We start from the raw sequence: 25,592 nt of genomic DNA, 5'->3' as shown, positions 1-25,592 counted from the left end.
CACAGTTCCGCGCTTATCATCACAGTCACGTGAAGCCAATCGGGAAGTGAAACATGGCGTCAGTGTTCGGCGGCGTAGAAGGGTGAGAATGAATTAAATGTTAAAATATATCTATCCGCAGTTTGACGACATGGATAAATACGTGTTTGTGCTGACGTGTAGCGGAGTGAAATTCCTAACAACGTACAATGAAAATGAAGTTTAATGACAGTCTCCGTCAAAACTTGTTGAAGCTTCATTTGTCCTACTAAGCTATCTACGAAACGAAACTATAGAACAGGATAAATTATTCTAATTAACTACTGCTTTGCTATATGTCATTTTTACTTGAATAAATATGTTGTATATGATGCCAGTTCATATACAGTGTACAACTGCATTCACATTAAAGACAAAAATCCTCAATACAGATTAAATGAATTGATATGTCTGTGTAGTGGCGGTACCCACTCCAAGGCAGTGTTGGTGGCAGGAGATGGGACCATCTTGGCAGAGACAGAGGGACCCTCCACCAACCACTGGGTGACCTCCATTTTATCCTGTATGAATTTATTACACTTTAAAAGCCACAATAAGTCACTTTACTTTTTGTGTGCCTGTGTAGTTGGTCGGGGTGGACACTTGTATCCAAACCATCAATGAAATGATCCAGAGAGCCAAGATGGAGGCAGGGCTGGATCCAAACACGCCACTGCGCTCACTGGTCAGTCACAAATAACAACAACAACAACAACAACAATGTAATACGTGTGTGTTTGTGTATGCAGGGCATGTCTCTGAGCGGGGGAGACCAGAAGGATGCCATCGATAAACTCATCGCTCACATGAAAGACCGCTTCCCAAGCCTAAGCCAACATTATCTCATCGCAAATGATGCTATTGGTGCCATGGCAACTGCTACTGATCGCGGTAAGCAGACACCTTACTGGTTGCAATGTTGAAAGACTCTTTTCGGGTCTTTGTATGTTTATCAAATACGGAACCAGGTTTGATACTTTGCCCTAGCAGTTGGCTGATTACAGCTTTTACTGTCTCAGATGTCGTAAAAAGTTTGTCTTACGTCACCAGGAGGCATGGTCTTGATATCGGGTACTGGCTCCAACTGCAAGTTGATTAATCCGGACGGATCCCAGGTTGGCTGTGGTGGCTGGGGTCACATGATGGGGGATGAAGGATCTGGTGAGAAGGACAAACATGGAAATAATAGAAATAAATGTTATATATTATGGTGTTGCATGTCATAATACAGTAGACTGCTATTTGCTACTTCAAGATGCATACTCATAAAAAGGCTTTTTATATTATTAATTCATTTTCTACCGCTTTTCCTCACGAGGGTCGCAGGGGGGTGCTGGAGCCTATCCCAGCTGTCTTCGGGCGTGAGGCGGGGTACACCCTGGACTGGTCGCCAGCCAATCACAGGGCACATATAGACAAACAACCATTCACACTCACATTCATACCTATGGACAATTTGGAGTTACCAATTAACCTAGCATGTTTTCGGAATGTGGGAGGAAACCGGAGTACCCGGAGAAAACCCACGCATGCACGGGGAGAACATGCAAATTGAACCTTGGTCTCCTAGCTGTGAGGTCTGCGCGCTAACCACTAGACCGCCGTGCTGCCCCGCTTTTTATATTATATTACATTTAAATTAAAGACATAAACTAAAACTAAGTGACTGTTATAGCGACATGACTTGTTCTAATTAGCAACATATCTGTTTTTTTTCAGCATTCTGGATTTCTCATTTGGCTGTAAAGACGGTGTTTGATGCCCAAGACAAGCTGGCCGTTCCGCCTCATGACGTTACATACGTGAAAAAAGCCATGCAGGAGTATTTCCAGGTGAGATAGCCACACCGGCCATCGCATCAAGTAAAAACAGCCAAGTACAGTGGTACTTCCTTTAGTTGGTGTCGCTTGTGTTGACAAAGCGTCCATGTCGAGCAACTAGTCAAGTCCCAAGTACACTGTGTTCTTCTTAGAAAATGGCCACTAAGGTTGATGTCGACCTACATGGCCAACGACTTGTGTCGGAATGAGATTTGAGATCCGAAAGGGTATTTCATGAAGTCAAGGTGTTGTAGTATTAACTACACAGTGCAAAATAACACCAACATGGTGCAATGACGTCTCATAGCTGAGTGACCTTGATTTGAGGCTTTAAAAAAATATATATTAAAAAATAATAATTCTGGTTGATTAATTTATTCATTGCATTTGTCATGTATAAGTATTTCTCATTGTTTTCTGCATGTAAAACTATAATTATTCTCTATATAAAAGTTTTTTGTTTTGTTTTTGTTGATTAAGTGTAATTACATTATTTCCAATGGAAAAAAATAGCCTTGTTTTTTTTAGTTTTGGTTGGGCAGAGGTTCCACTGTATATGAAACTGGAGGAAACAAATGGAGGAAACCTGTCCAAAATTCCAAAATTATTTTATCATACCGCATCATTCTTATGGTTCTTGCCAAAGTCAAATGTAAATGTGCATGAAATAGTTAATTTTGGTTTCAGTTTTGTTGACAGCTGTTTATGTCCAGTCCGAGGTTGTCGTCATTATAAAGGTGTTTCATTTATTCATTTTCTATACAGCTTATCCTCACTATGATCGAGGGTATGCTGGAGCCTATCCCAGCTGTGTTTGGCGAGAGGCGGGGTACACCCTGGACTGGTGGCCAGCCAATCACAGGGCACATATAGACAAACAACCATTCACACTCACATTCATACCTATGGACAATTTGGAGTCAATTAACGTGTAATGTTTGTAATGTTTTTGGAATGTGGGAGGAACCCGGAGAAAACCGGAGTGGAGAATAGAACCCAGGTTTCCTAGCTGTGTGCCCTGTGCTCTAACCACTTGTCCACGTGTTTCATTGTATAAAAAAAAATAATTTAAAAGTGTGATTTTTTTTTTCCCCAGGTGTCTAATCTAATGGCCATGCTGCCGTATCTCTACACGAACTTCCAGAAGCCCCATTTTGCTGGTTTCTGCAAGAAGCTAGCTGAAGGTAAATCAGAGCTGCATCCGTGAAGATGGATTCAAAACTGTAAATACAATTTGTTGTGTGTGCGTTAAAAGGTGCAGAAGCCGGGGATGCTCTCTGTCGACATGTCTTCACCCAAGCTGGGAGAATGCTCGCCAAACACGTGCAGGCGGTCTTACCTGCTGCACAGGAGGTGAAGTACACACACACACACACGTTGTGTTCACAATGAATGATTTCCTTGATGAAAATCTTCATGTTGCCACGGCAGCCTCTACTAACCGGTGACCTCGGCGTACCCATTCTGTGCGTTGGCTCAGTGTGGAAGAGCTGGGAGCTTTTAAAACCAGGTCAGTGTCCAAAATCCATCCCATCACTTTCAGTCAACTGAAACTTCACCTTCATTTGTGTGTCTAAACAGGTTTCATCGAGGTCTTGGACAAGGTGGCATCATCAGATGAATTCAAGGGCCGTTTCCGTGGCTACAGCCTCATGATGTTGCAACAGTCTTCAGCTCTCGGGGGTGCATGTCTTGGAGCTCAGAGTTTGGGTGACGTCTTAAAAATGGATTACGCAGCCAACGCTGCCGTCTTCTACCATCACTCCTTCAGTAGCAAGCAGAAGGATTTGGGAATCACCAGTTAAAACCACAGCTTGTTTACCTGCAGGTTTTGATTATGGTTTTTGTCAATGAAGATCTTTGCCTATTTGAATTTTAAATGTCATAAGTATGAGATGCCCATTACGCATTGTAGTTGTCAACATTCCCATTTGAATATATGGAAAATTCTCGAGGCAAGGCATACTTGCAAGACTTGAGCATCACCCACGTGGTACCTGCAGTGATGAGGTGCAGGTTGCACTGTGCAACCAGCCATGTTTTACTAGCACGGTCCTTCCTTTATGCTGAGTTGTATTATGCTGATGTTTACAGTGTTGCTGAGGCAGAGCGGACGACAGCAGCACCAGAGAGGATTTTATTTTCTTGGAAGTTAATACCGAAATGGGAGGATGCCAAGAAAGGAGAGCTAAATATGGGAGTTTCCCAGGAAAAACGGGAGAATCATCAGGTATGATCTTGGTTGTAAGCTCTGTGAATAGTGAGGTTCTACTGTACTGTACTGGTTGTCGTGCAGGTTAAAAATGACCGATTCTGGATAATGTGATCTTTTGAGTGTTCTGAAAATTGTACACTTTGAAAGAATATATTTTTCCATACTAAATACATACTTCAAATGCAAAGTACTTGGGTAAAAAACGCCACAACATTTGTCTTTAGCATCTTTATTCATCTTTTTTCATGACTTTTGTTGATAATGCATACTCTGTGTCTTCTGGATCACTTTCTTACTGCTTCTGCCATTTAACTCAAAACAATCACCAAAACTGATTTGACGTTGCACATCCACCTGGCGGACAATCCATTAGTTTCACTGGGGGGGTGGGCCACACAAGTAAGTTTTGCTTTGAGACACACGCAAATTAAGATTAGATTTTACTTTTCTCCTAAAGTGCTCAAATGTGATATTCCATAAGTAAAAGTTAACGGATTGGACTTTCTCACATGTATGTTCACTTAGCCAACTTTTTCTTACAACCCAAGCGAAACAGAAAATGACAGTGGCTCCAGAGAACTTCCTCATACACATAGACCATCAGTCCGCTGTGTAATGCTCTTAAACCAGGCGGACACTAGCCATGCATCAATATGGCCCCCCCCATACACATCTCTCTACATTTACAGGCCGCTGAACCCAGTAGACACAGAATGCCTCCATCCTCGGAACATGAAGCAAACACAAAGAAAACAAGAGGAGAGGCTACTGTATTTCAAAACCTGATAACGGATGCTCGTTGCGATGCTGGACAATTTGGCAATGGCTGTGTTCCACACCAAACGCTGGATTTCCATGTAATTGGCAATCTTTTGAGTTGATCTGTCGAGAGAAGCGTGAACTATTTGGTTTGGAATTGAGCTATTGCAGTATACGGACATCCTACATCCTGCGGATGCAGAGTACCTGTGATGATATCACGGGTTTGAACGGATCGGACTGTGAGAGCTACACAGAGCAGCATGACATCCACCACTTCCCCCGGAAGTAGAAGTCACTCTGGAACCTTGTTGGTATGGAAAGCCTTCTAGTTTCATTTAACGGATTATTTTTTTTCCCCAATTTTATGGAGCACAAAATGCATGCATCGATTCTCAAATGTATTACTTTTTTTGGGGGGGTGCATTTGCTTAAGTGTGGTATCACTCCATGGTAGCTGCCTTGGTTCCTGGGGGGGATGGTTGCTGGGCGTCTGCATGCTCTGTGCAGCTTTGACATGTGGCCTGAAATGATGCGCTTAGCGCTCACTGTAGGACCGGACTGGTGTTAGACCCCTCCCCCACCCCGTTCCCAAATGTCCCTCAGTTTACAAGAAACAAACAGGAAATAAAAAGAAAAAAAAACAGAAAAACAAATCCCCCCACCCCCCAACTGGGCCTGCCCACACAATGGTACTGCAAGTGTGTGTGTGTGTGTGTGTATCAGTGTGTGCACTCGTGGCCGCCAGAGTCTCTGAGAAAAGGTGAGGACTGGTTGTGTGTGTGTGTGTGTGTGTGTGTGTGTAGGCGCCATGGGGGTGAGGGGGACTCCTAGTATTTCTTCCCCGGGACAAACTCCTTCGCTTCAGGATTCAAAACGCTCTTCCTCTGCAGGAACACACAAAAGGAAAAACATTCTTTTCTGGGATGGACTCCAGGTGTACTACATGCATGTTTCCCCCCCCCTTCCCCTTAAACTCACCGCCACTTCCTCCAGGTTGCTGTTGTGTTCGCTGACAGACAGGCCGTTGAGCTGCTGCTGCAGTTGCTCCACCCCCTGGTTGTTGAGGTCACGCGACGGGATGAACCAGTGCTGGTCCTCCTCTTCCAGCATTTCCTGGAAGCAGCGCTCCAGGAACTCCTGCTCCAACAGCTCCTCCTCCACCTGAAGAAGAGGAGACGACACGACGATGAAGCACATCAAAGGCAGACAGGTGTGTATTCATTGCGCCGCGCATGCTAGCACAAACCTGTCTGTTATACTCCTCCTCGTTCTCCATCCACATGTATTCGGCAAAGGGGTTGGCGTCGTTGGCATCGCCCGCATGCCCATTAGCCACTGGCTCCTTGCCCTCTTTCCCTGGAGCGCCACCTCCTGGTGTCTTGGCCACCTCAGGACCACTCATCTCAGCCGGTTCTGCATGAGCAAGACGCGGTCAAGGTCAGCATGAAAGTTCTTTTAACGAACATCGTTTCATTCATTTGGCATATGTAACAACGTAGGGGACCCGTTATGCTTTAACCACCTTTCTGACCTATAAATATTGTTACAATATTGTATTCTCATGTTACAGCAAAGCATCAGATATAGAGGTTTGCTCATTTCGAAGTGAGCCCTAAAACGTTTTACATGGCTTTGCATGCTCGGGTTTTCTAACACCTATAGTTCGACTGACGTCAATGCAATCCGGACTTCCATTGCCTCCGTTTGGGTCGTAAGCAGAAAGTCCATGGAAATATTGCAGGAAGAGGTGCAAAATCTGGAAGATCTAGAACGCTTTTTGTGCGGGTTATTGCGTGTAGCTGCGCTATAGAAGTCCACATCACAATAAAAAGCATTGGAAATTAGCATAATAGGTCCTCTTTAAAAAAAAAATCTCTTATAATTTAAATCACGATTCATTTGTATCATTTTTGTGCGTTAGTCCTAAAGAAATCACAGCCTTTTAATAATTATTATTACACTCCTCGTAGTCTTGTTCTACTTAAAATACACTTGCAATGGTCTTTCGGCCATCATTTTAATAGAAATAAATAGAATATTCACAACATTGTTTATTCATGCTCGTAATAATAAAGACAAATCAATTGATGTGATCACTCCTGCAAGCTAGCGGGTAGTAAAGTGAAGTGAAGGGTAGTAAAGTGTAGTCCATTATGCCTATAGTTCACTTTTTCGCAATGCAGCTTAAGTCAAGTTCTTTACAAAATTGTCAATACTTAGAAATGTGATTGCATGTTATTGTGAATTACATTTTGTAATATGCATGTTGTGGCTGATGCCATTTAAAAAGGAGGGACATCGAGAAGGTCCTCAAACAAGCGTTATTTATCTTAGTAGGTTAGTAGAGGACATAAAGCCTCCCTGGATGAAAGCCATGGGGTGGGTGCTCGGCAAGCTTTGATTACCGTGCTTAGCCATGGGAGTGGACGTTGTGTGCTCGCATGAAAAAAAAAGCTGCTTAAACTAAGACAACATTTGGAAAGCTCGCCACACCATGCGAAATACAATCGAGACCCAGGTTACAAGAGGTGCGTAACAGACGCCTTTTGGCCTCGCATTGCATTGCATTGCATCCACGGCTTCGTAACAGGTTATGTAACGTTGCCGTGGCTCTCACCCGGATGCTAGCAGGCTAAAAGCAGGTGTCCGCCCGGGCCCACCTGGAAAAGTTGGTAAAGGGATTGCACGGTCTAAGCCGAGGTGATGCTAACAGGAGGCTAGCTGGTAAAAAAAAAATACGTCGCGCGGTGCTGTCAATGAGCAGGCCTTAAGACGACAGCGACCCCATCAACAACAAAGGGTTGGACGGATCCTTAGCGAGTCGCTGTAGCTCGCGTGTATTCGAGGCTGTTCAAGCACAAACTGTGCACCACGAAGACTACATTGTGGCTGAAATCAGTCAAACACAACACCACGGCGATGTGTGTGGCGAACAAATCCGAGTGTGTGTTAGCACGATGCTAACAGCATGGCAGCATCACCCAGACAGGTCAACAAAACAAGCCAGCCTTACGACAATATAACACGAAACTCACAACTCGGCTATTCTATGGCTTCCGCGTTACCTGGCATGGTGCTCTCTGTGTCCTGTTGACAGCGTAACGTGACAAAAAACTTTGTTCTCTCGCCAAGCGAAGTGTGTCTTGCTGCCGTTGGGGATTCAGTGCAGCAATGCAATGGTGCGCCAGGGAGCTAAATCTTGTTAGCCACCTTGCTAACCCGTACAGAACTAGCCCGGTCACGTGACCCGAGTTACGTTTAAGCACTACGTAAATGTGCATTCTGTTTGGCAATTGTGGTTGTTTTGCGTCATTGGTGTCGTCCTGGACAGGTTTGATGGCAGTTATTATTATGTGTTCATTAATATTAATTAATTCCAAACACATATAATTAATTATACATTAGAATCATGCCCTGGTGTCAGCATTACAAAACAGGTAAAAAAAACATGCTGAAAATAACTGGACTTAAGGGGTATGTGAACAATCATATCGCCCTCCATTTTCCTTATGTTGTGTTTTAATTTCATTTTGGAACTTTTGCTTTTCGCGTTTGGGACGTTGCAAGGTCAGTGTAACGTTTGGCAATTAAATTATCATGAATGGGAATTTTAAGCAAATTTTTTTGGAATACAGAAAATTGTCATGAAATACAAATCGTTCTTTTTCAGTGTTAAAAAGCAAGTACTATATCCAAAATACAGTTTCATTTGTGTCATATACTTCACATAACAAAAAAAGTCAATAAAGAAGGAAAAGGGGAAGGAAAAAACAGACGTACTGCGACCTTGGGCAACACTTTCTGTATCCGGTAAAAGTCCAGTCTTCAAAATAAAAGCACGTCATCACAATATTACAGCACACTCGTATTGCTGTGAGGCGAAAACGTATTTGAAGCCATATACTCAGAAATGATTTAAGAGAAAGCATAACGAGACTTTACAGCTGCAGAAATCTCTCACCATGATTACAGTATCTGCTTTTTCCGATTCGAGATACAGCACCCCCCCCAGGCCAGTCCGCGGTCTTACATTTAAATCATAACTTCCGCCGTCCGAATATAAAAAATAAAACATCTGTTTATGGTCAGTTGTTTTCATTTCGATTGACTGTTTATTTTTTCTTATTTGAAATATACATAAAAAACCAACAGCTTATTTGGGGTGTATTTGTTGCTTTTTGACGCATAAAGAAGAACAATTTGTATTTCACAATGCAATTGAAATGAACCAGTCGTTTTTGTTTATTTCCACATTAATGAAAAGAAAATTAAATGACCAAAAGTTACACAGGCCTTAACATTGATGTGTTTTGCGAGTCAGTGATCCTCACGTTTCTCTTATTAGCTAACCGGCATTGTTATGTGACGCACGTCTAACCTTGTGCTGTATATGCCCTTATATTGAACATTTTAATGTATGTGACGTTACGATAAGTGTTCTCTTAGAAATCACCCTTTCATTTACTGGTTGACTACTACTGTCAACTACTACAGTGTAACGTCATGGCAAGTCAAAATCCCCAGGCACTTGGAACGCAGCATTACTCACACCAAAAACAAATGCTTGCGTGGCTTCACGAACCATGGGCATTTGTGTCAACTCCCCGCTAGCCAGCTGCGACAATACATTACAGTTGACTCTAATGTCATGTCAAATAATGTGATGCTGAGCAAGATCGCCAAATTGCAGTGACTTGACAAGAGAAAAAAACACTTGAAGGTACCACATGTTGCAGAAGTGTCAGTTTGCGTCACCATTTTCTTTTAGTCTCAAAGCTGACTCTTAACATGCAGTCAAAACACACTCACCAAACTACTTCAGCTGTAAACAAGAAGCGAGTCAGTTGGAGAACACGATCTTCGCTGGTCCTGAATGTCAACGCTGTGTGAAATTCCCGATCTTTATTTTTTTTTTGCCAGAACTTGCTTTCATTGACAGTTTGTTGGCGCTAAAACGGACAAAACCACCGCAACGTTGAAGGATAAAATAGCGTTGTGCTATGCCGCGTTTGTCCAGCTGGAACCTTCGACTATTGGTTGAAGACCACGTCAATCACATCGTTGGCGCGGTACGATTGGCTAGTAATGCTACACGTACTGCAAGTCGGTAAACAAACAAAATATACCGCATGTTCTTATTGTCCCCCTTTTAGTCAATGTGGCTAGTTAATATTTTACTAAGATAATGTTTTCTTGACCCACTTTAGTATACAGATGGTAACTTTTGAGATGCCTTACATTTACATCGTAATGCATAGTTAAATGCGGTATCTTAATTTAAAAGTTCCATATTTGTTTTTTAATAACTCTTTGGAGGTAACGAAGCAAATCCAGCACAGAGATCAGCTTGTGAGTACAGACAGATAAAAACATACAGATAAATACATACAGTACAGGGGAAACATCTGCCTTTAATGAGAGCATGCAGTACCGTCTATCTGCAGTGGAGGGCGACTATACCATACCAGTTATACAAAAGAAAAATGGAATAATTAACTTTGGTTAAAATAGTCTTCAAATTGTTTTCAAATACTGCTTGTCACACTAATGTAAATATTGTATTGACTAAAACATTTGTTCTTTACCATTTATTTGTGTATGAAGTACATGCACTGTAACATAATTTTAGATTTGTCATTGAAATTTATCATTAAATGTATTATCAATATATCTGTGTATGATTCTTCTCAGCTTAGTCTTCCAAGACCTGTCTGCCATCAGCAGAAACATTTATTACAGTATACACAATGTCTACAGCCTGTGTAATGTCTTTAATGTAAATATGACATCCTTATTATTTGTAATCATGTATAATAACTGCTGTCTCCATATAGAGGAAAAGGCAGCTGGGATAGGTCCCAGCAGGCCCGCGACCTTAGTGAGGATAAGCAGTATAGAAAATGGATGGATGGAAAAGAAAGAGGTAGAGAGGTCACAAAAGACCCCACAACAGCGTCCAATGAACTGCAGGCCTGACATGCTTCAGTTAAGGTCATTGTTCACTCGGCAAAATGGGCTGCATGGCAGAAATTCCAAGAAGAAAATCACGGCTTAACAAAAATAAAATTAAAGCTTGTCTCTATTTTGCCAGGAAACATACTACAAAATACTCGAGACAAAAGTAGAACTTTTTGGAAGGTGTGTGATTGCGATTACATCTGCCGTAAAAGTAACACAGCATTTCCCTAAAATAACATCATACCAACAGTAAAATATGGTGGTGGTAGTGTGATGATCTGGTGCTGTTTTGCTGCTTCAGGACCTGGAAAAGTGATAAATGGAACCATGAAGTCTGCTGTTTACAAAAAAAAAAATCCTGTAGGTGAATATGCAGCCATCTGTTGGTGACAACTTGGGTTCTGCAGCAGGACAATGATCCAAAACACACCAACAAATCCACCTCTGATTGGCTGAAGAAAAACAAAATGAAGACTTTACAGTGGCCGAGCAAAGTCTTGACCTGAATCCTATTGAGATGCTGTGGCGTGACCTTAAAAAGGCACCTCGTGAACCTCGGAAAAAACTCCAAAATTGTAGCTAAATTACAATAATTCTGCAAAGATGAATGAGCCAAAAATGAGCCAGAAAGAGACTTATTGCATCTTTTAACAAACACTTGATTGTATTTGTTGCTGCTAAGGGTCAAGCATCCCTACAGTCAAAAGTTAGCACCCTTTCACAACTATATAAAAATAAATGTTTTTCAAGAATTAAAGTTGATTAGTTGCTAGAACAGGTGAGTAGTTTGAGTGTGTGTACAGATGTTGCTCAGTATAAAGTAATCTCAATGTGTGTGTGTGTTATGGGTGTGCCTCAGTTTGCTCGAAGACTTCCAGGGTCCCAAAGATAATGTTGGAATTCATGAGAGGATTGCAGGGCCAGGGTTCCTTCCTGTCACCTGACTCTCATCACTTCCCATGTTTGGCTTCCTGCGTCGACCTCGAAGGAGAGACGCAGATTTGAATCATTCGCCATCTGTTTTATAGTTTGGTGTCGCAGCTACAACACACACAGCTGCACTGCTCCCCAAAATTTTTGAAAAAATGACACCCCCCACCTCCCCAAATGTTTTCAAAGGCATGTGTGCATGGACTCAGAAGAATAATGGCCCATTGAAGATGCAGGAAAAACAACTAAAAGTAAGAAAAGCGACATGATGCCAGGGGCCTCTTGGATTTGGAGCAATGAGGGGATGCATGCCAGGTAATGGCTTCCAGACACATTCTGATTTCAAAATTCAATTACTGTGTGTGTGTGTGTGTGTGTAATGCAGCCCAGAGCCCTGCAAGTACAAGCGAGGTAAATTACACAACTGTGTGGTGCATGTCCATTAAAAAAAAGCCACTTAAATTTGGACGCGAGAGGTGGCTTTTGAAGAAGATGAAAGAAGCTGGCAGAGAGGAACATGTAATTAGAGGAAGGGCAGGTAATGCCAAGTCGGAGGTCAGAAAGGTACACCCCCCCTAACTCGATCTCCATCACACACACACACACAATAGGTAACTCCCCCTCCCGTGTGCTGTCAGAGTCCTCCCTCTCTTGTTAACGTTGCCACTTTTCCCTTCCAGCGGTGTAGCAAGGCTTCCAGTTTGAGGCTCAATGCAAACTGGGGCTCTTTATAGGAGGAGGAAACGTCTTTGATCAACATTGGAGCTGGTCACAATTTGTCATTTTGCAGCGTTCTTCCATCCAGCCAGGAGGAGAGGAGAAGAAGGGGGACAAAGATTTGTGTTGCAGCAGCACTCCGAAGGGTGAGTTGGGATTCCATATATTATTCCACATATTGACATGTATTATAAAGTTCAGTACTCTTGGATGGAAGTAGATGAGTGCACGTGTATCATGCAAAAGTCATCCTGGTTGCAAGTGACCTTCAAAGTAAACCTGACATAAAATGTTTATTATAGGTGTAAACTTTTGTAGAACTCAGAATAACATTTTTGATTCATCACTAATCTTTTTTTATAGACCCTGGCTCCTGTAAAGATGGCTGATGCACTGGACTGCAGCAGCCCTCCAGAATCAAGTAGGACTCATTTATATGTATCGCTATGTTATCACTATGGTAACCTGCTCAATTTATGCTTTTATTTACTGGTGAACATTGAAGCCCCACTCCTCCTTTCCACATATTTTTCTATGTTTTTCTTTGGAACTCCGCACATAATAGTTTCTCCTTCTCATCATGACCTCTCTGATCAGTAGGTACCAGCTTATCGGTGCCATCCTCTCCTGCCACATCGAGGAATGACTGCAGCATCATGCCCCTCACACCATCACCCTCGCCGGTAAAACACGCACATACACTCACTTACATTCCTACACACCCTTTCCTCTGCTACTTATAGCACTATTGAACAGGCAATTTTAAAGCCACATCCACCTCACGGTGTTATTAGTGGTATGTAATAACGTGTTAGAGTGAAGCCCGACATAGCGCATCCTGTTAATCCAGGGGTGCCCAAAGTCAATGATGTTCACCGTGATTTTGTAATTGTGATGTTATTTATCATTTGTAGCCGCTTTCTGAAGGAAAGTAAACAGGCAATGAAACACCACCTTCCTATTGGTGAATAAAAGCTAGTCATTAATCAATGCATGCACAGCCCTTTGGTTGCAGAGGGAGAAGGGGAAAAGTGAGCCAACAGTGCCATCATTTGATGTTGTTTTAAGGCTAAAAACAACCAATTACCTAAAAATGTCATCCAATACTTGGATACTGAAATATGATCTCAGGGAAGAACTAAATTTGAAACACTTAGATGCTAGGACTACGTTATGCTAGCCATAGCATTTCAGTATGTGGAATCAAACTATGGAATGGATTGAGTAAGGAACTCAAACAATGCACAACGATGAGCCAATTCAAGAAACAATACAAGCAGTTGATGTTTGCTAAATACAAGGATGAAGAGTCTTGAACCAGTCATGATGTGCTATATATATCACTATATTGACACTTACTATGGTACACATTATGTCATTGGATGCTCATATCACCTCGTACGAGGTACATTATAAAAAAACAACAACCTTAAACTGTATTATGGAAAGCAGGAAGTGAACAAATGTACGGTGATGATACACATGGGTGGTATGGTGGTGTCTTGAATTGACAGCTTGTATCGAAGGGCCAATATCTGAGATTTTTGATGATATCAAACCAGTATAAATATCGAATTGGGACAACCCTTTTGTTAGGTCAACAGTAGCAGGTCAAAGTAATGCTATTTTCCAAACAGTTGTGAAGGTTAGTTAGCATGAGAGCTAAGGAAAAGTGTCTTGAAACATAATAAAATGTGAATGCATGTTGTGGTTTAAACACAATACTCCTCACTTGCAACAAATGTTCATATAAGTATTCAACATCAACTTTAATTGCCAAAAGAAAGACTTCATCAGTTATTTCTGGTATTGTTTGCTTCTGTAGAGGGTGGAGGTCAGACCCAGGATGACATGTCCCTTCCTGGTCGTAGTGGCGATAGACTTCGGGACAACTTCGAGTGGCTACGCTTTCAGCTTCACACAAGACTCTGAAGCCATCCACATGATGAAGTAAGAACTCTCCTTAATTTCTATTCCACTGATTTCCATCACTAATAGTTGTTTTTTGTTCCTGTTGTGTGCAGGCGATGGGAGGGCGGGGACCCCGGTGTAGCCAATCAGAAGAGCCCCACGTGCCTGCTGCTGACTCCCGATTTGCGCTTCCACAGTTTCGGGTTTGCTGCGCGAGACTTTTACCATGACTTGGATCCAGACGAGGCATGGCATTGGCTCTACTTTGATAAATTCAAGATGAAGATCCACAGTACTTGTGTAAGCTTTCTTTTTTTTTAAATCCTCATTTAAGCATAACGCCACCCCAGAATCACAGGTAGGATGACCAAAGTCATGTCCTCTTTTCGTGTTAATGTTAGTGCCTGATTCCAACATTAGTACACACAAAGCTTTTTCCACAGGTGTGGATTATAAAGGCCTGTGTTTCCTGCAGGATCTCACTATGGAAACTGAGCTGGAGGCCGTCAACGGTCGGAAGGTCCGAGCTATCGAGGTGTTCGCTCATGCCCTGCGCTTCTTCAGGGAGCATGCACTGAAGGTGCTCACTCACTGAATATTCAATTTAATTTAAGCTTCACTGTCAACCAAAAGGGATTTTTTGTTTGTTTGTATGCTGTTGTTGTAGGAGGTGAAGGAGCAGTCCTCATGCGTGATGGAGGGGGAGGAGATCCGATGGGTGATCACTGTGCCCGCCGTGTGGAGACAGCCTGCTAAGCAGTTTATGAGAGAGGCTGCATACTTGGTAGCAACACAGTGTTTGTTAATGATTACATGCTTAGTTTGTATTTAATGATTTTATTTCATGGCAAAATATTAGGAACATCTCCCGCTACCAAAATTTAGAGTCATTGTGTGTTTTGTTCCTGCTTGCTTGCTTCCTCGTGCAGCATCTTACAAGCAGCACTCATGCTTATCCGACTCACATGGAATCACGGACTGAGCTGACATATGTGTGTGTGTGTGTGTGTGCTTCCTGCTGGTCATGATGTCATCAGAAGTGAACAATGAGTGAGACCGGCATACAAACACAGGAAGTTGTGAGCAGACCCCGCCCTATATTGCAGTACATACAGTATCCACTCCCCCACTTTACTTCCAATTCCATCCATTCTTCCTCTGGTGTGTCTGTTATCCCTCATGTCAGGTTCTCCTCCTCCTCTTGCACCTTTCACGTTTTGTTTATCATTCATCATTCATGTTTATGTTGCACAGCTGTCCTTCAGTGTGTGTGTGTGTGTGTGAGTTTGTGTGTTTCGTTCACCCAGAAATGCCCCCTTGTTGACCTCCCATTACCTCATCATATTAATGTCTACACTGTTTTTCATCCAATCGGTATTCCCAGGCTGGTCTGGTGTCTCCTGACTGTCCCGAGCAGCTCCTCATTGCTCTGGAACCAGAGGCCGCCTCCATTTACTGTCGCAAGCTGCGCCTCCACCAGGTGATTGACCTCAGCCTGCAGCCAATCACAAATGGGGTGGATGTGAATGGATCACGACCCTTTGACTCCAGCTTCAGACAAGGTAGTGTGGAGTAGATTCACGACTGTGATTATCCAAATAGCTGCCAACTAAATGACTACAGTAGTAAGATAACTGTGTTTTGTGTACAGTCAAACGTGGTGGTTGTAGTGTCATGGTTATGGATGCAGTTTGCAACACCTCTGTTTCAGCATGTTCTGTTTCATTCATTCATTCATTCATTTTCTACCGCTTTTTTTTCTGGAGCCCATCCCAGAGGCGGGGTACACCCTGGACTGGTCGCCAGCCAATCACAGGGCACATATAGACAAACAACCATTCACACTCACATTCATACCTATGGACAATTTGGAGTCGCCAATTAACCTAGCATGTTTTTGGAATGTGGGAGGAAACCGGAGTACCCGGAGAAAACCCACGCATGCACGGGGAGAACATGCAAACTCCACACAGAGATGGTCGAGGGTGGAATTGAACCCTGGTCTCCTAGCTGTGAGGTCTGCGCGCTAACCACTCGACCGCCGTGCCGCCCATGCTCTGTTTCATGCATACAAAATAATTTTAGTAAATATGACTTTAATTAGGTTAGCGCGCAGGCCTCACAGCTAGAAGACCAGGGTTCAATTCCACCCTCGACCATCTCTGTGTGGAGTTTGCATGTTCTCCCCGTGCATGCGTGGGTTTTCTCCGGGTACTCCGGTTTCCTCCCACATTCCAAAAACATGCTAGGTTAATTGGAGACTCCAAATTGTCCATAGATATGAATGTGAGTGTGAATGGTTGTTTGTCTATATGTGCCCTGTGATTGGCTGGCCACCAGTCCAGGGTGTACCCCGCCTCTTGCCCCAAGACAGCTGGGATAGGCTCCAGCACCCCTCCGCGACCCTTGTGAGGAAAAGCAGTAGAAAATGAATGACTTTAATTAATTGCAATTAATGCACTAATTTGACACCCCTACTAAATGAGTCCTTGAATCGACAAGACGTTTTTTGTGAATATTTAAACAGCTAAAGTGTGTCAAGCTGTGTCGTCCACATCATGAATTAAACCGTTTCTGATGCCAGGATTGAACTTATTGATTTATGAGGAAAAACAACAGTGGTCCTAAAATAGTGCCGTAGTTGGAAACATGGACCAGGCGAGGGTGATTTCAAGCAGAAAAGGAGGCAAAAGGCATTATTCAGCAAAAGAATATTTCACCTACCCCCACAAACCCCCACGTCTGCACAGCTCCACTTACAAGTCACCCAAGGAACATTCAAACACACACACACACACACACACACCAAGCCGTACACTAAACACAGGATATTGTAATTGGAACAAGGTGCAGCCATACTATGATCTCACCCCCTCCTGGCTTGGCCTCCATTTGTATTTCAAGTCTTCACTCTCACTCCCTATATTACTAACACACACTACACACACAAACACAGTTATAGCCTCAAAAGATAGCACTGGGGGAGTCATTTGTACACGTAAACTGTTTTTTATGTAAATGGTTTCCAGACATGCCCTTCATTCCAGCTTCACACACTTGTGCATTTATCAAGATGTGGTGTTTTTTGTTGTTCAGCATCATTTGCAACACTTCATTTTTGCGTATTCAGCTAGCTAGAGTACAACACGGAAAAATTGCACACACATCCCTTTTTATAACTTTAACTCTGCAGGCCTGTGGAACTTAAGCAAACAGTCCAGATCGTGAAACCTGACAGGACACACACACATTCAAAAGGACACACCCCCCCTCTGCCACAGCAATTCATCAAGAGACCAAATTGATATTTATTATTGTAATCATACGTTTTCCTGTCACTTCATCGACTATTTATCATCTGGAAGCCGTGACATCTCAGCACTGGTGCACGCTCCCTGTTGTGCACTGGCCTCAACTTTGACACCGACAATATTTTCATGTAATTTTTGCAAGCCTCATATAACTGAAAAGATATGCATTGGTGTTCTTTTCCGTCATGATTAACAAATGCCTTAACGAGTCACATCCATTTTGTGTTGTGGCAGCGAGGGAGCAGTTGAGGCGATCCAGACACAGCAGGACCTTCATGGTGGAGAGTGGAACCGGAGAGCTCTGGTCCGAGCTGCAGACTGGTAAGGTTTGGATTGTCCTCCTTTCTGTGTGCTTTACTGATGACTTTCACCTTTAACACTGATTGGCCGGTCTGACACACCATCCATTTCCTCTCATTGCTGCACGAGTGCTGCTCTCGGAGTTAAAAAAAAAAAAGTATGGTAAAGTGGAGACTCGTCTACTTTGCTGCGTTTAAACGCCTATTGAGTTATGACAACAATCAAAGCCACATGCCCCTGCCGACCAGCACAATTCCTTTTCCTGACTGCACACACACACACACTTGCAGTGCTTTCCTTTTCTGCTGCACTCGGGTTACCTGAACCCAAACCAGACCCTTATCACTGCTCTTATCATAAACAAAGTCAAGTAATCTGCAATGCCTGCAGTCGCTTGTACAGTGAATTCCAAAGTTGCCAAAGTGTACATTCATACTTTGTTTCGCCAGGTGACAAGTACATTGTAGCAGACTGCGGCGGAGGAACAGTCGATTTGACAGTCCATCAAATCGAGCAGCCTCAGGGGACTCTTAAAGAACTCTACAAGGCCTCAGGTACTGTTTCATAAAACTGTTTAGTGGGGGCCCTCCAATAGGGGTGGGCAGTACTGCTAAGTTTGATATCGAGCCGATATCAAGTCAATATTGGATCATGATTATAAACAGAGGGCGGCACGGCGGTCGAGTGGTTAGCGCGCAGACCTCACAGCTAGGAGACCAGGGTTCAATTCCACCCTCGGCCATCTCTGTGTGGAGTTTGCATGTTCTCCATGTGCATGCGTGGGTTTTTTCCGGGTACTCCTCCCACATTCCAAAAACATGCTAGGTTAATCTGTGACTCCAAATTGTCCATAGGTATGAATGTGAGTGTGAATGGTTGTTTGTCTATATGTGCCCTGTGATTGGCTGGCGACCAGTCCCAAAGACAGCTGGGATAGGCTCCAGCACCCCCGCGACCCTCGTGAGGATAAGCGGTAGAAAATGAATGATTATAAATAGAATGGAACACACAACAGTTTAGGCAGTTTAGGTTCTCATTGGGAGTGACCAGGATGGATAGGATCAGGAATGAGTACATCAGAGGGACATTACATGTTAGAGGCCTTGGAGATAAAGTCAGAGAGGCCAGACTGAGATGGTTTATATGGTAATATAAAAAAGTGACTATATCAACAATAATTCCCTTTTATTCAAGAAAATAATAACTTTATTGGTGCAAAATAAGTCAATAAAAGCAAAAACAAAAAAATGGTTATTACAATGATCTCATTATACTTGTATGGATCCAATACTGATACTGTACCTTCAGGTGGTCCGTATGGTGCTGTGGGTGTGGACCTGGCCTTTGAAGCCATGCTCTGCCAGATCTTTGGTGAAGACTTCATCCAGAGCTTCAAAGATAAGAGGCCAGCCGCCTGGGTGGACCTCACCATTGCATTTGAAGCCAGGTAGCGGACGGCGGCACCGGGCAGGGCCAACGCCCTCAACATCTCCCTGCCTTTCTCATTCATCGACTACTATAAGAGACACAGGGGGCAGAGCGTGGAGGCTGCGCTGAGGAGGAGCAAGTCAGTGTGTGTGTGTGTGTGTGAGATGGAACTCAGCATAAATGACCGTCTACAACTCCTCCAACTGTGTGTTCTAGCATGAACATCGTCAAGTGGTCATCCCAGGGGATGCTGCGACTCACCCAGGAGGCCATGAACGAGCTCTTCCAACCCACCATCTCTAATATTGTCCGACACATCGGTGAGGAGGAGGACCGGGGTTCGATTCCACCCTCGGCCATCTCTGTGTGAAGTTTGCATGTTCTCCCCGTGCATGCGTGGGTTTTCTCCGGGTACTCCGGTTTCCTCCCACATTCCAAAAACATGCTAGGTTAATTGGCCACTCCAAATTGTCCATAGGTATGAATGTGAGTGTGAATGGTTGTTTGTCTATATGTGCCCTGTGATTGGCTGGCGACCAGTCCAGGGTGTACCCCGCCTCTCGCCCGAAGACAACTGGGATAGGCTCCAGCACCCCCGCGACCCTCATGAGGAAAAAGCGGTAGAAAATGAATGAATGAATGAATGAATGAATGAATGAATGAATGAACATCGGTGAGGCTCTGTCCCATTCTATCTTTGTTGCATGGAGCTTTTCTATATCTAAATGCACTATAATCTGGCATAACAAATATTTTAGCAGTTAGTATTAAAGTATTAGCACAACACATTAAATATGATTTTCCATATTGGCTTTAATCTGGATCATCCTCCCCCACCATAGAAACCAGATTGATGTATCAAAATCAATCAAATATGTCCATCCATTCATTTTATGAAGGGTTTATGAGGGTCGCGGGGGTGCTGGAGCCTATCCCAGTTGTCTTCGGGCGAGAGGCGGGGTACACCCTGGACTGGTCGCCAGCCAATAGGGTCACAGGAGAGCTGGAACCTATCCCAGCTGACTTGGAGCAAGTGGCGGTGTACACCCTGGACTGGTTGCCAGTCCCCAAAAGAATTTGTCAGTGACAGTAAATGGTCACATTTTCGTCTTTGTTGTCTTCTAGACGAGCTGATGTCCAAGCCGGAGGTACAGGGTGTGCGTTTCCTGTTCCTGGTGGGTGGTTTTGCAGAGTCCCCCATGCTGCAGAGAGCAGTCCAAAAAGCACTGGGCCGCACGTGCCGCATCATCATCCCACATGATGTTGGTCTGACCATCCTGAAAGGGGCGGTGCTGTTTGGGTTGGACCCCACTGTGGTGAGGTCACATGTGTATGGAGTGTATGGAGGAACTTTTGGGAGAACATAAAAATAATCCTAAAACCATCAAAAGAGAAAAAAAAACCAATGTCATTGTGAAATACACAATGATCGATGTTGTGTATTGCAGGTTCGAGTGCGTCGATGCCCGCTGACATACGGTGTGGGCGTCTTAAACCGCTTTGTGGAGGGACGCCACCCACGGGAGAAGCTCCTCATCAAAGATGATCGTGAGTGGTGCACGGACATCCTGGATCGCTTTGTGTCCGTGGACCAGTCAGTGGCTTTGGGCGAGGTGGTGAGAAGAAGCTACACGCCGGCTCGCCGCGGCCAAAGAAAGATCATCATCAACATCTACTGCAGCACCACAGATGATGTGACGTACATATCGGACCCAGGGGTCAGGAAATGCGGGATGATCACTTTGGACCTGCCTGAGCCTTCAACACCGGCAGGAACATTAGGGGGAGCAGGAGGCCCAGCGAGGAGGGAGATCAGAGCCACCATGCAGTTTGGAGATACAGAGATCAAGGTTACAGCTATGGATGTCATGTCCAAACGGTCTGTTAAGGCTTCCATTGACTTCCTGTCTAACTGAAAGTACAACAACTGACAGCATTTTACAAACAGTGAGTGTTCGAATCAAATCATGAAACTTTGAAGAGTAATACTCCACAATACTACCTAGAATGAGAGTCCATGTTACCTCATTATAATCCAAGTACACAGTCAGGCTGTTACCAAGCAGTCTCACATGGCTGTGCGCCACCAAGTGGCAGAAAAAATGAACTACAAAAATGCATCTTCAAGTTTTGAGCAGGAAATGAGATATCAAACCGGCACCTCAGTAATAATGTGCCTATGTTTATTTGAATTTTGGTTGAAGCCCATCAACTTGTATGATCAACATCATGTGACACAGGACATCCCTACAAAATTTAGGTCCATCCATTTTCCTCCGCTTATCCGGGTCGCAGCAGTCTTAGTAGGGAAACCCAGACTTCCGGTCCCCCGGCCACCTCCTCCAGCTCCACCGGGAGGACACCAAGGCGTTCCCAGGCCAGCTGTGAGACATAATCCCTCCAGCGTGTCCTAGGTCTGCACCGGGGCCTTTTCCTGGCTGGGCATGCCCGGAACACCTCACCAGTGAGGCGTCCGGGAGGCATCCGGACTAGATGCCCGAGCCACCTCAACTGACTCCTATCGATGTGAAGGAGAAGCGGCTCTACTCTGAGCCCCATCCCGGATGACTGAGCTCCGGGATGTCCAGCTACCCTACGGAGGAAACTCATTTCAGCCGCCTGTATCCGCGATCTCACTCTTTCGGTCATGACCTAAAGCTCATCAAAATTGAGGTAATATTCTTAAATATCATATTTATATACTGATACAGCCAAAAAACATTTTATTTTCCATAATAGTAAACATTTTAACCAAGATCTTTTTGGGTTTCTTTGAGTGGGGCTGCTATGGGTGTGATTCCTGTCCATATGTACAAAAAACACACAAGCAGTGGTTAAGCAGACTTCTGAATCTGTGCATTTATTAAGAATGGTCCAATAAATATGCGAGCAGTTAATGAATGTGTTCGCACTTCACATTTCAGTGCATTTCTTTCTGAATTTGTCACAATGATTAGAAGTTAGAGAGCAGCTCCAGGCTTGCAGGAGAAGAACCGGGCCAGAGGTGGAAAAGAATTAATGATAACTCGACAACGATGGTGCCCAGTGAGTCATATACCATTACAGCAAAAACTAACAGGTGAAAAAAACCTAAATGATGACACCTGCTGTTTGCTATGAGTGGGTACCTACTAACTTCAGTGATTCTAATCCAAAATGCTCACATGTCTAATATTTAGACTTCAGCTGGGTCTTAGTGCGCATGGGGTCTGCCGCGGCCTCTGCCCCTTCCGGCGCCGCCTGGAGGTCCATCGACACTGCTGCGCGGGTTCTTGATGGTCTCGTCGACTGACAGGATGAGGCACGCCGCCTCTGAGGCTGCGGTCAGAGCGTTGATACGAACAATTGACGGCTCCCACACGCAGGCGTTAAAGTTGTCTGCGATGTCCTCGTTGTTGATGTCCACGCCGTACCACATGCCACCCTGCGACAGAACAGAGCGTCAAATCCGGAATGCACTTGGGAGTTCCTACCTAAAGTGTTCCTACCTGAGCGTGTTTAGCGCGCAGCTTGTTGAGGATGTTGGTGGCGTCGAAACCGGCGTTGTCACACAGCTGTCGGGGGATGACCTCCAGGGCCTTGGCGTAGGCGCCTATCAAAAGCTGCTGCTTCCCTGGAATGGTTCTGGAATAATCCCTCAGGTACTTGGACAGCTCCATCTCCACGGCGCCGCCTCCTGCGACAACCGAGTCATTCTGGAACAAAAGTTGCACAGTCAGCATCCAGCAACACGGCACAGATCTCAGTCATTCATGTTCTCACCTTGATGGCTCTGCGCACGATCATGATGGCATCATGCAGCGATCGTTCCGTCTCCTCTGTGAACTGTTCTGCTCCACCCCTCAGGATGATGGTGCACGTCTTGGCCTTGGGACATCCCTTGAAGAAGTTGTACCTACAAAACACAAAAATAGTTATCATTGACTTCTGCAGGTTGCTATTTAAAATGTGTGTCATTACCTTTCTCCTCCCACTTGCACCTCCTCAAAGAGCTCACACTGGCCCAGGACGTCATCTGTCATATTACCTACTGACGTCTGGATGGAGCCCCCGCAGGCCTAGAGAGTTCACATTACAAAAATGAGCAATAGGTCGTTCTTTATATCAATTTCGCCTCACCATCATGGTCCTCTTCAGGTCCTCCTCCTGGACCCTTCCGGCACAGAACAAGTCTCTGTCAGCAAAGTACTGAGTCGCGACGTCTCCGATGGGCAATTTGGACAGAACCACTTTGGCTCCTGACTGGTAGATCTTCTCCAGTTTATCGTAAAGGATGTTCCACTCTGCGTCTACAATGGCTTGGTAGTCCTGCGGATGATGATGATGATGATTACTACTACAGTTAAGACACAAGGACAAAAAGTGAACATTCAAAGTTGGGTCTTCATACCTCCACAGATTTTACCCGAACCTCAGCGTTGTCCTTCTCAGCCTTCAGCTCCAGCTCTACGTTAAGCAAGGCAATCTTTGGATTTTCATAACGCTTGGGCTGCATCTCAAAGCCTGCATAGGAGAATGTCTTCTTGAAGGCAACTCCAGAAATCAATTGGGAATCCTGAGGGAATTAAAAAAAAAAAAAAGATGGTGGATCAAGGTTAAATTCAGAAAGACGCTCCCACGCTTTGTGGGAGTAAGAGAGAAGGTCACCTCCAGGCCTCCTCCCTGGACTTTCTTGATGCCGATCATCTTGAGGGACAGCAGTTCATCCAGAGACATGACTGCGTCCACCACCATCTTGGAGAAGAATTCCTTTTGACCGGCAATCAGCTTGGAGTTGAGCGCCGTGGCCGCACACTTTTCCAAAAGCTGCCTCTGCTCTCTAAGGGGACAAGGTGGCCATCAACGGCTTACAAAAATACAAAAATACTTTGGAAAGAGATGGAGGAACATGAGCACTCACTGCTTGTCGTCTTTCTTCACAGGCACGGCAATCTCCTTGATCTTGTTGACGGCTAGGCCGGTGGCTGTGCGGAACGCTCGGATGATGGTCTGAGGGTGGAGACCCTCCTCCACGTACGGTTTCAACTGTTTCAGGAACTCTGCAGCTAGGAGAGTGACTGAGGTGGTGCCGTCTCCAACCTGAATTTGCATATCAAAGAACGATGCGAGTGTTAATCCATGTGGAACAACCACTTAGCATCCACTCCGATAAATACCTCAGCGTCCTGCGACCTAGCGATATCCACTAGGGTCTTGGCTGCAGGGTGGACCACATCCAGCAGCTTCAGGATGGTGGCGCCATCGTTAGAGATGGTGGCCTTACCTACAAAGTAGTTAACTCCCTTTAATAAGGTTTCTGCTAAACGCCAAACTATTTTCTCTCACCTCTGTTGTCCACCATCAGTTTGTCCATCCCTCTAGGTCCTAGGGTGGTCCGGACCGCCTCAGAGATGACCTGACAGATACACAAGATCATTTAATCCATGCTTACTCCCACACATAAGGAGATGGATTATTGTCCTACCTGGCAGGCATTGATGTTGCTGATGAGCTGAGGGATTCCCTGGGACGTGTCTGTCCCTTCTTTCAGCAAGATAACCGGTGTGGGCTGTGGACACACAGGAGAGTGATGGAGAGGACAGTTACATCTATCGTGCATGCCCATACAATAAAGGTAAGATTAACATTAATGTAGACACAAACAGCAAATATATAAAACAATATTGAATTAGAAGACACGCTTAATTCGCCTTTTATGTGATGTTAGCTGCAGCTAACTTAGCTCTGTCATTGTGGTGTTGTTTCCATCAACACAAAGAGGCTACATGTAGCACTACTAATCGTTCATAAAATTACCATAAAAAAAGAACATAAACTCTAGTAGCATTCCATGTTTACGTGTACTTTAAGTGTACTGCAACTCGTATATAACTTGAATTGTTTCAATCCCGCAGTCACTATCATCAGTGGCTAATACGCTAGGTAGCATTATATACGCCCATTGGCAGTTGTTAGCCTGTGGATGCTAACAGTATCTTACATGTTTTTAATGAGCAAAGTCCCCAAATAAACTGCACCCCAGCACGGACAACTCAATGTCATTTCATCGCAAGCTACTTTGAGTGCCATCCGTCACAAAAAACACGCCGATGACCGTGGATTGTGCTTTCGAGTGCAGACGTGAGGGGCATTTCACTCACCATCATCTTTGCAGTTCCTTCGAGAAGCGTCGGACCGGCATTCGATCCCACAATGCTTTGCGGCTGAGTGCTGCGTTCAAGA

The 25,592-nt window shown here is 44.3% G+C and overlaps 4 protein-coding genes across 7 annotated transcripts; 2 read left to right on the top strand and 2 right to left on the bottom strand.

Annotated features, from left to right (window-relative positions):
- nagk (N-acetylglucosamine kinase) lies at positions 1–6,229 on the top strand. Of its 2 annotated transcripts, XM_058067178.1 has the most exons (11): positions 1–82; positions 438–522; positions 605–703; positions 768–909; positions 1,069–1,179; positions 1,738–1,850; positions 2,935–3,022; positions 3,094–3,191; positions 3,270–3,348; positions 3,420–3,521; positions 3,933–6,229. In XM_058067178.1, exons 1-11 carry the CDS (start codon positions 54–56, stop codon positions 3,992–3,994), a joined length of 1,008 nt encoding a protein of 335 aa, XP_057923161.1. In that variant the 5' UTR covers positions 1–53; the 3' UTR covers positions 3,995–6,229. The 2 variants fall into 2 exon arrangements, with proteins under 2 accessions (XP_057923161.1, XP_057923160.1); XM_058067177.1 differs by having other exon boundaries at positions 3,420–6,229.
- Positions 5,513–9,801, bottom strand: paip2b (poly(A) binding protein interacting protein 2B). 2 transcript variants are annotated; one of them, XM_058067180.1, is made up of 4 exons: positions 9,625–9,801; positions 6,062–6,228; positions 5,794–5,976; positions 5,513–5,699 (listed from the first exon to the last, which is right to left on the bottom strand). In XM_058067180.1, the coding sequence occupies exons 2-4, from the start codon at positions 6,215–6,217 to the stop codon at positions 5,643–5,645; spliced, it is 396 nt and encodes a 131-aa protein (XP_057923163.1). In that variant the 5' UTR covers positions 6,218–6,228; positions 9,625–9,801; the 3' UTR covers positions 5,513–5,642. The 2 variants fall into 2 exon arrangements, with proteins under 2 accessions (XP_057923163.1, XP_057923162.1); XM_058067179.1 differs by lacking the exon at positions 9,625–9,801 and adding an exon at positions 7,881–8,050.
- Positions 6,390–22,765, top strand: hspa12b (heat shock protein 12B). Its single transcript, XM_058067174.1, is given in 14 exon segments — positions 6,390–12,566; positions 12,784–12,841; positions 13,021–13,103; positions 14,246–14,370; positions 14,445–14,631; positions 14,807–14,911; positions 14,999–15,115; positions 15,716–15,893; positions 17,877–17,963; positions 18,392–18,496; positions 19,251–19,509; positions 19,587–19,690; positions 20,496–20,686; positions 20,819–22,765. Coding segments are annotated over 13 exon segments (2,049 nt in total). The 5' UTR covers positions 6,390–12,566; positions 12,784–12,801; the 3' UTR covers positions 21,287–22,765.
- Positions 22,201–25,592, bottom strand: cct7 (chaperonin containing TCP1, subunit 7 (eta)). Of its 2 annotated transcripts, none has more exons than XM_058067175.1 (12): positions 25,511–25,592; positions 24,835–24,918; positions 24,696–24,765; positions 24,527–24,633; positions 24,271–24,449; positions 24,018–24,189; positions 23,761–23,925; positions 23,490–23,678; positions 23,331–23,428; positions 23,133–23,265; positions 22,859–23,065; positions 22,201–22,794 (listed from the first exon to the last, which is right to left on the bottom strand). In XM_058067175.1, exons 1-12 carry the CDS (start codon positions 25,514–25,516, stop codon positions 22,564–22,566), a joined length of 1,641 nt encoding a protein of 546 aa, XP_057923158.1. In that variant the 5' UTR covers positions 25,517–25,592; the 3' UTR covers positions 22,201–22,563. The 2 variants fall into 2 exon arrangements, with proteins under 2 accessions (XP_057923158.1, XP_057923159.1); XM_058067176.1 differs by lacking the exon at positions 25,511–25,592 and adding an exon at positions 25,351–25,435.

The sequence above is a fragment of the Doryrhamphus excisus genome, chromosome 3 (genome assembly GCF_030265055.1).
Source record: "Doryrhamphus excisus isolate RoL2022-K1 chromosome 3, RoL_Dexc_1.0, whole genome shotgun sequence".
NCBI lineage: Eukaryota > Metazoa > Chordata > Actinopteri > Syngnathiformes > Syngnathidae > Doryrhamphus > Doryrhamphus excisus.
Note: the sequence above shows the minus strand (reverse complement) of the source record. Positions and strands in the feature narration are given on the sequence as shown.

Bases quoted from the DNA above. Each gene is read 5' to 3' on its own strand.
- cct7 (XM_058067175.1), bottom strand. The intron at 23,266-23,330 runs GTAATGACACAC...TGTGTTTTGTAG, and splicing joins GTGCAAGTGGGAGGAGAAAG to GTACAACTTCTTCAAGGGAT. The intron at 22,795-22,858 runs GTAGGAACACTT...GTTCTGTCGCAG, and splicing joins TGCGCGCTAAACACGCTCAG to GGTGGCATGTGGTACGGCGT.
- nagk (XM_058067177.1), top strand. From the start codon at position 54: ATGGCGTCAGTGTTCGGCGGCGTAGAAGG. The intron at 704-767 runs GTCAGTCACAAA...TTGTGTATGCAG, and splicing joins ACACGCCACTGCGCTCACTG to GGCATGTCTCTGAGCGGGGG. The intron at 1,851-2,934 runs GTGAGATAGCCA...TTTTTTCCCCAG, and splicing joins CCATGCAGGAGTATTTCCAG to GTGTCTAATCTAATGGCCAT.
- paip2b (XM_058067179.1), bottom strand. The intron at 5,977-6,061 runs GTTTGTGCTAGC...CCTCTTCTTCAG, and splicing joins AGGAGGAGTATAACAGACAG to GTGGAGGAGGAGCTGTTGGA. The intron at 5,700-5,793 runs GTGAGTTTAAGG...GTGTTCCTGCAG, and splicing joins GCAACCTGGAGGAAGTGGCG to AGGAAGAGCGTTTTGAATCC.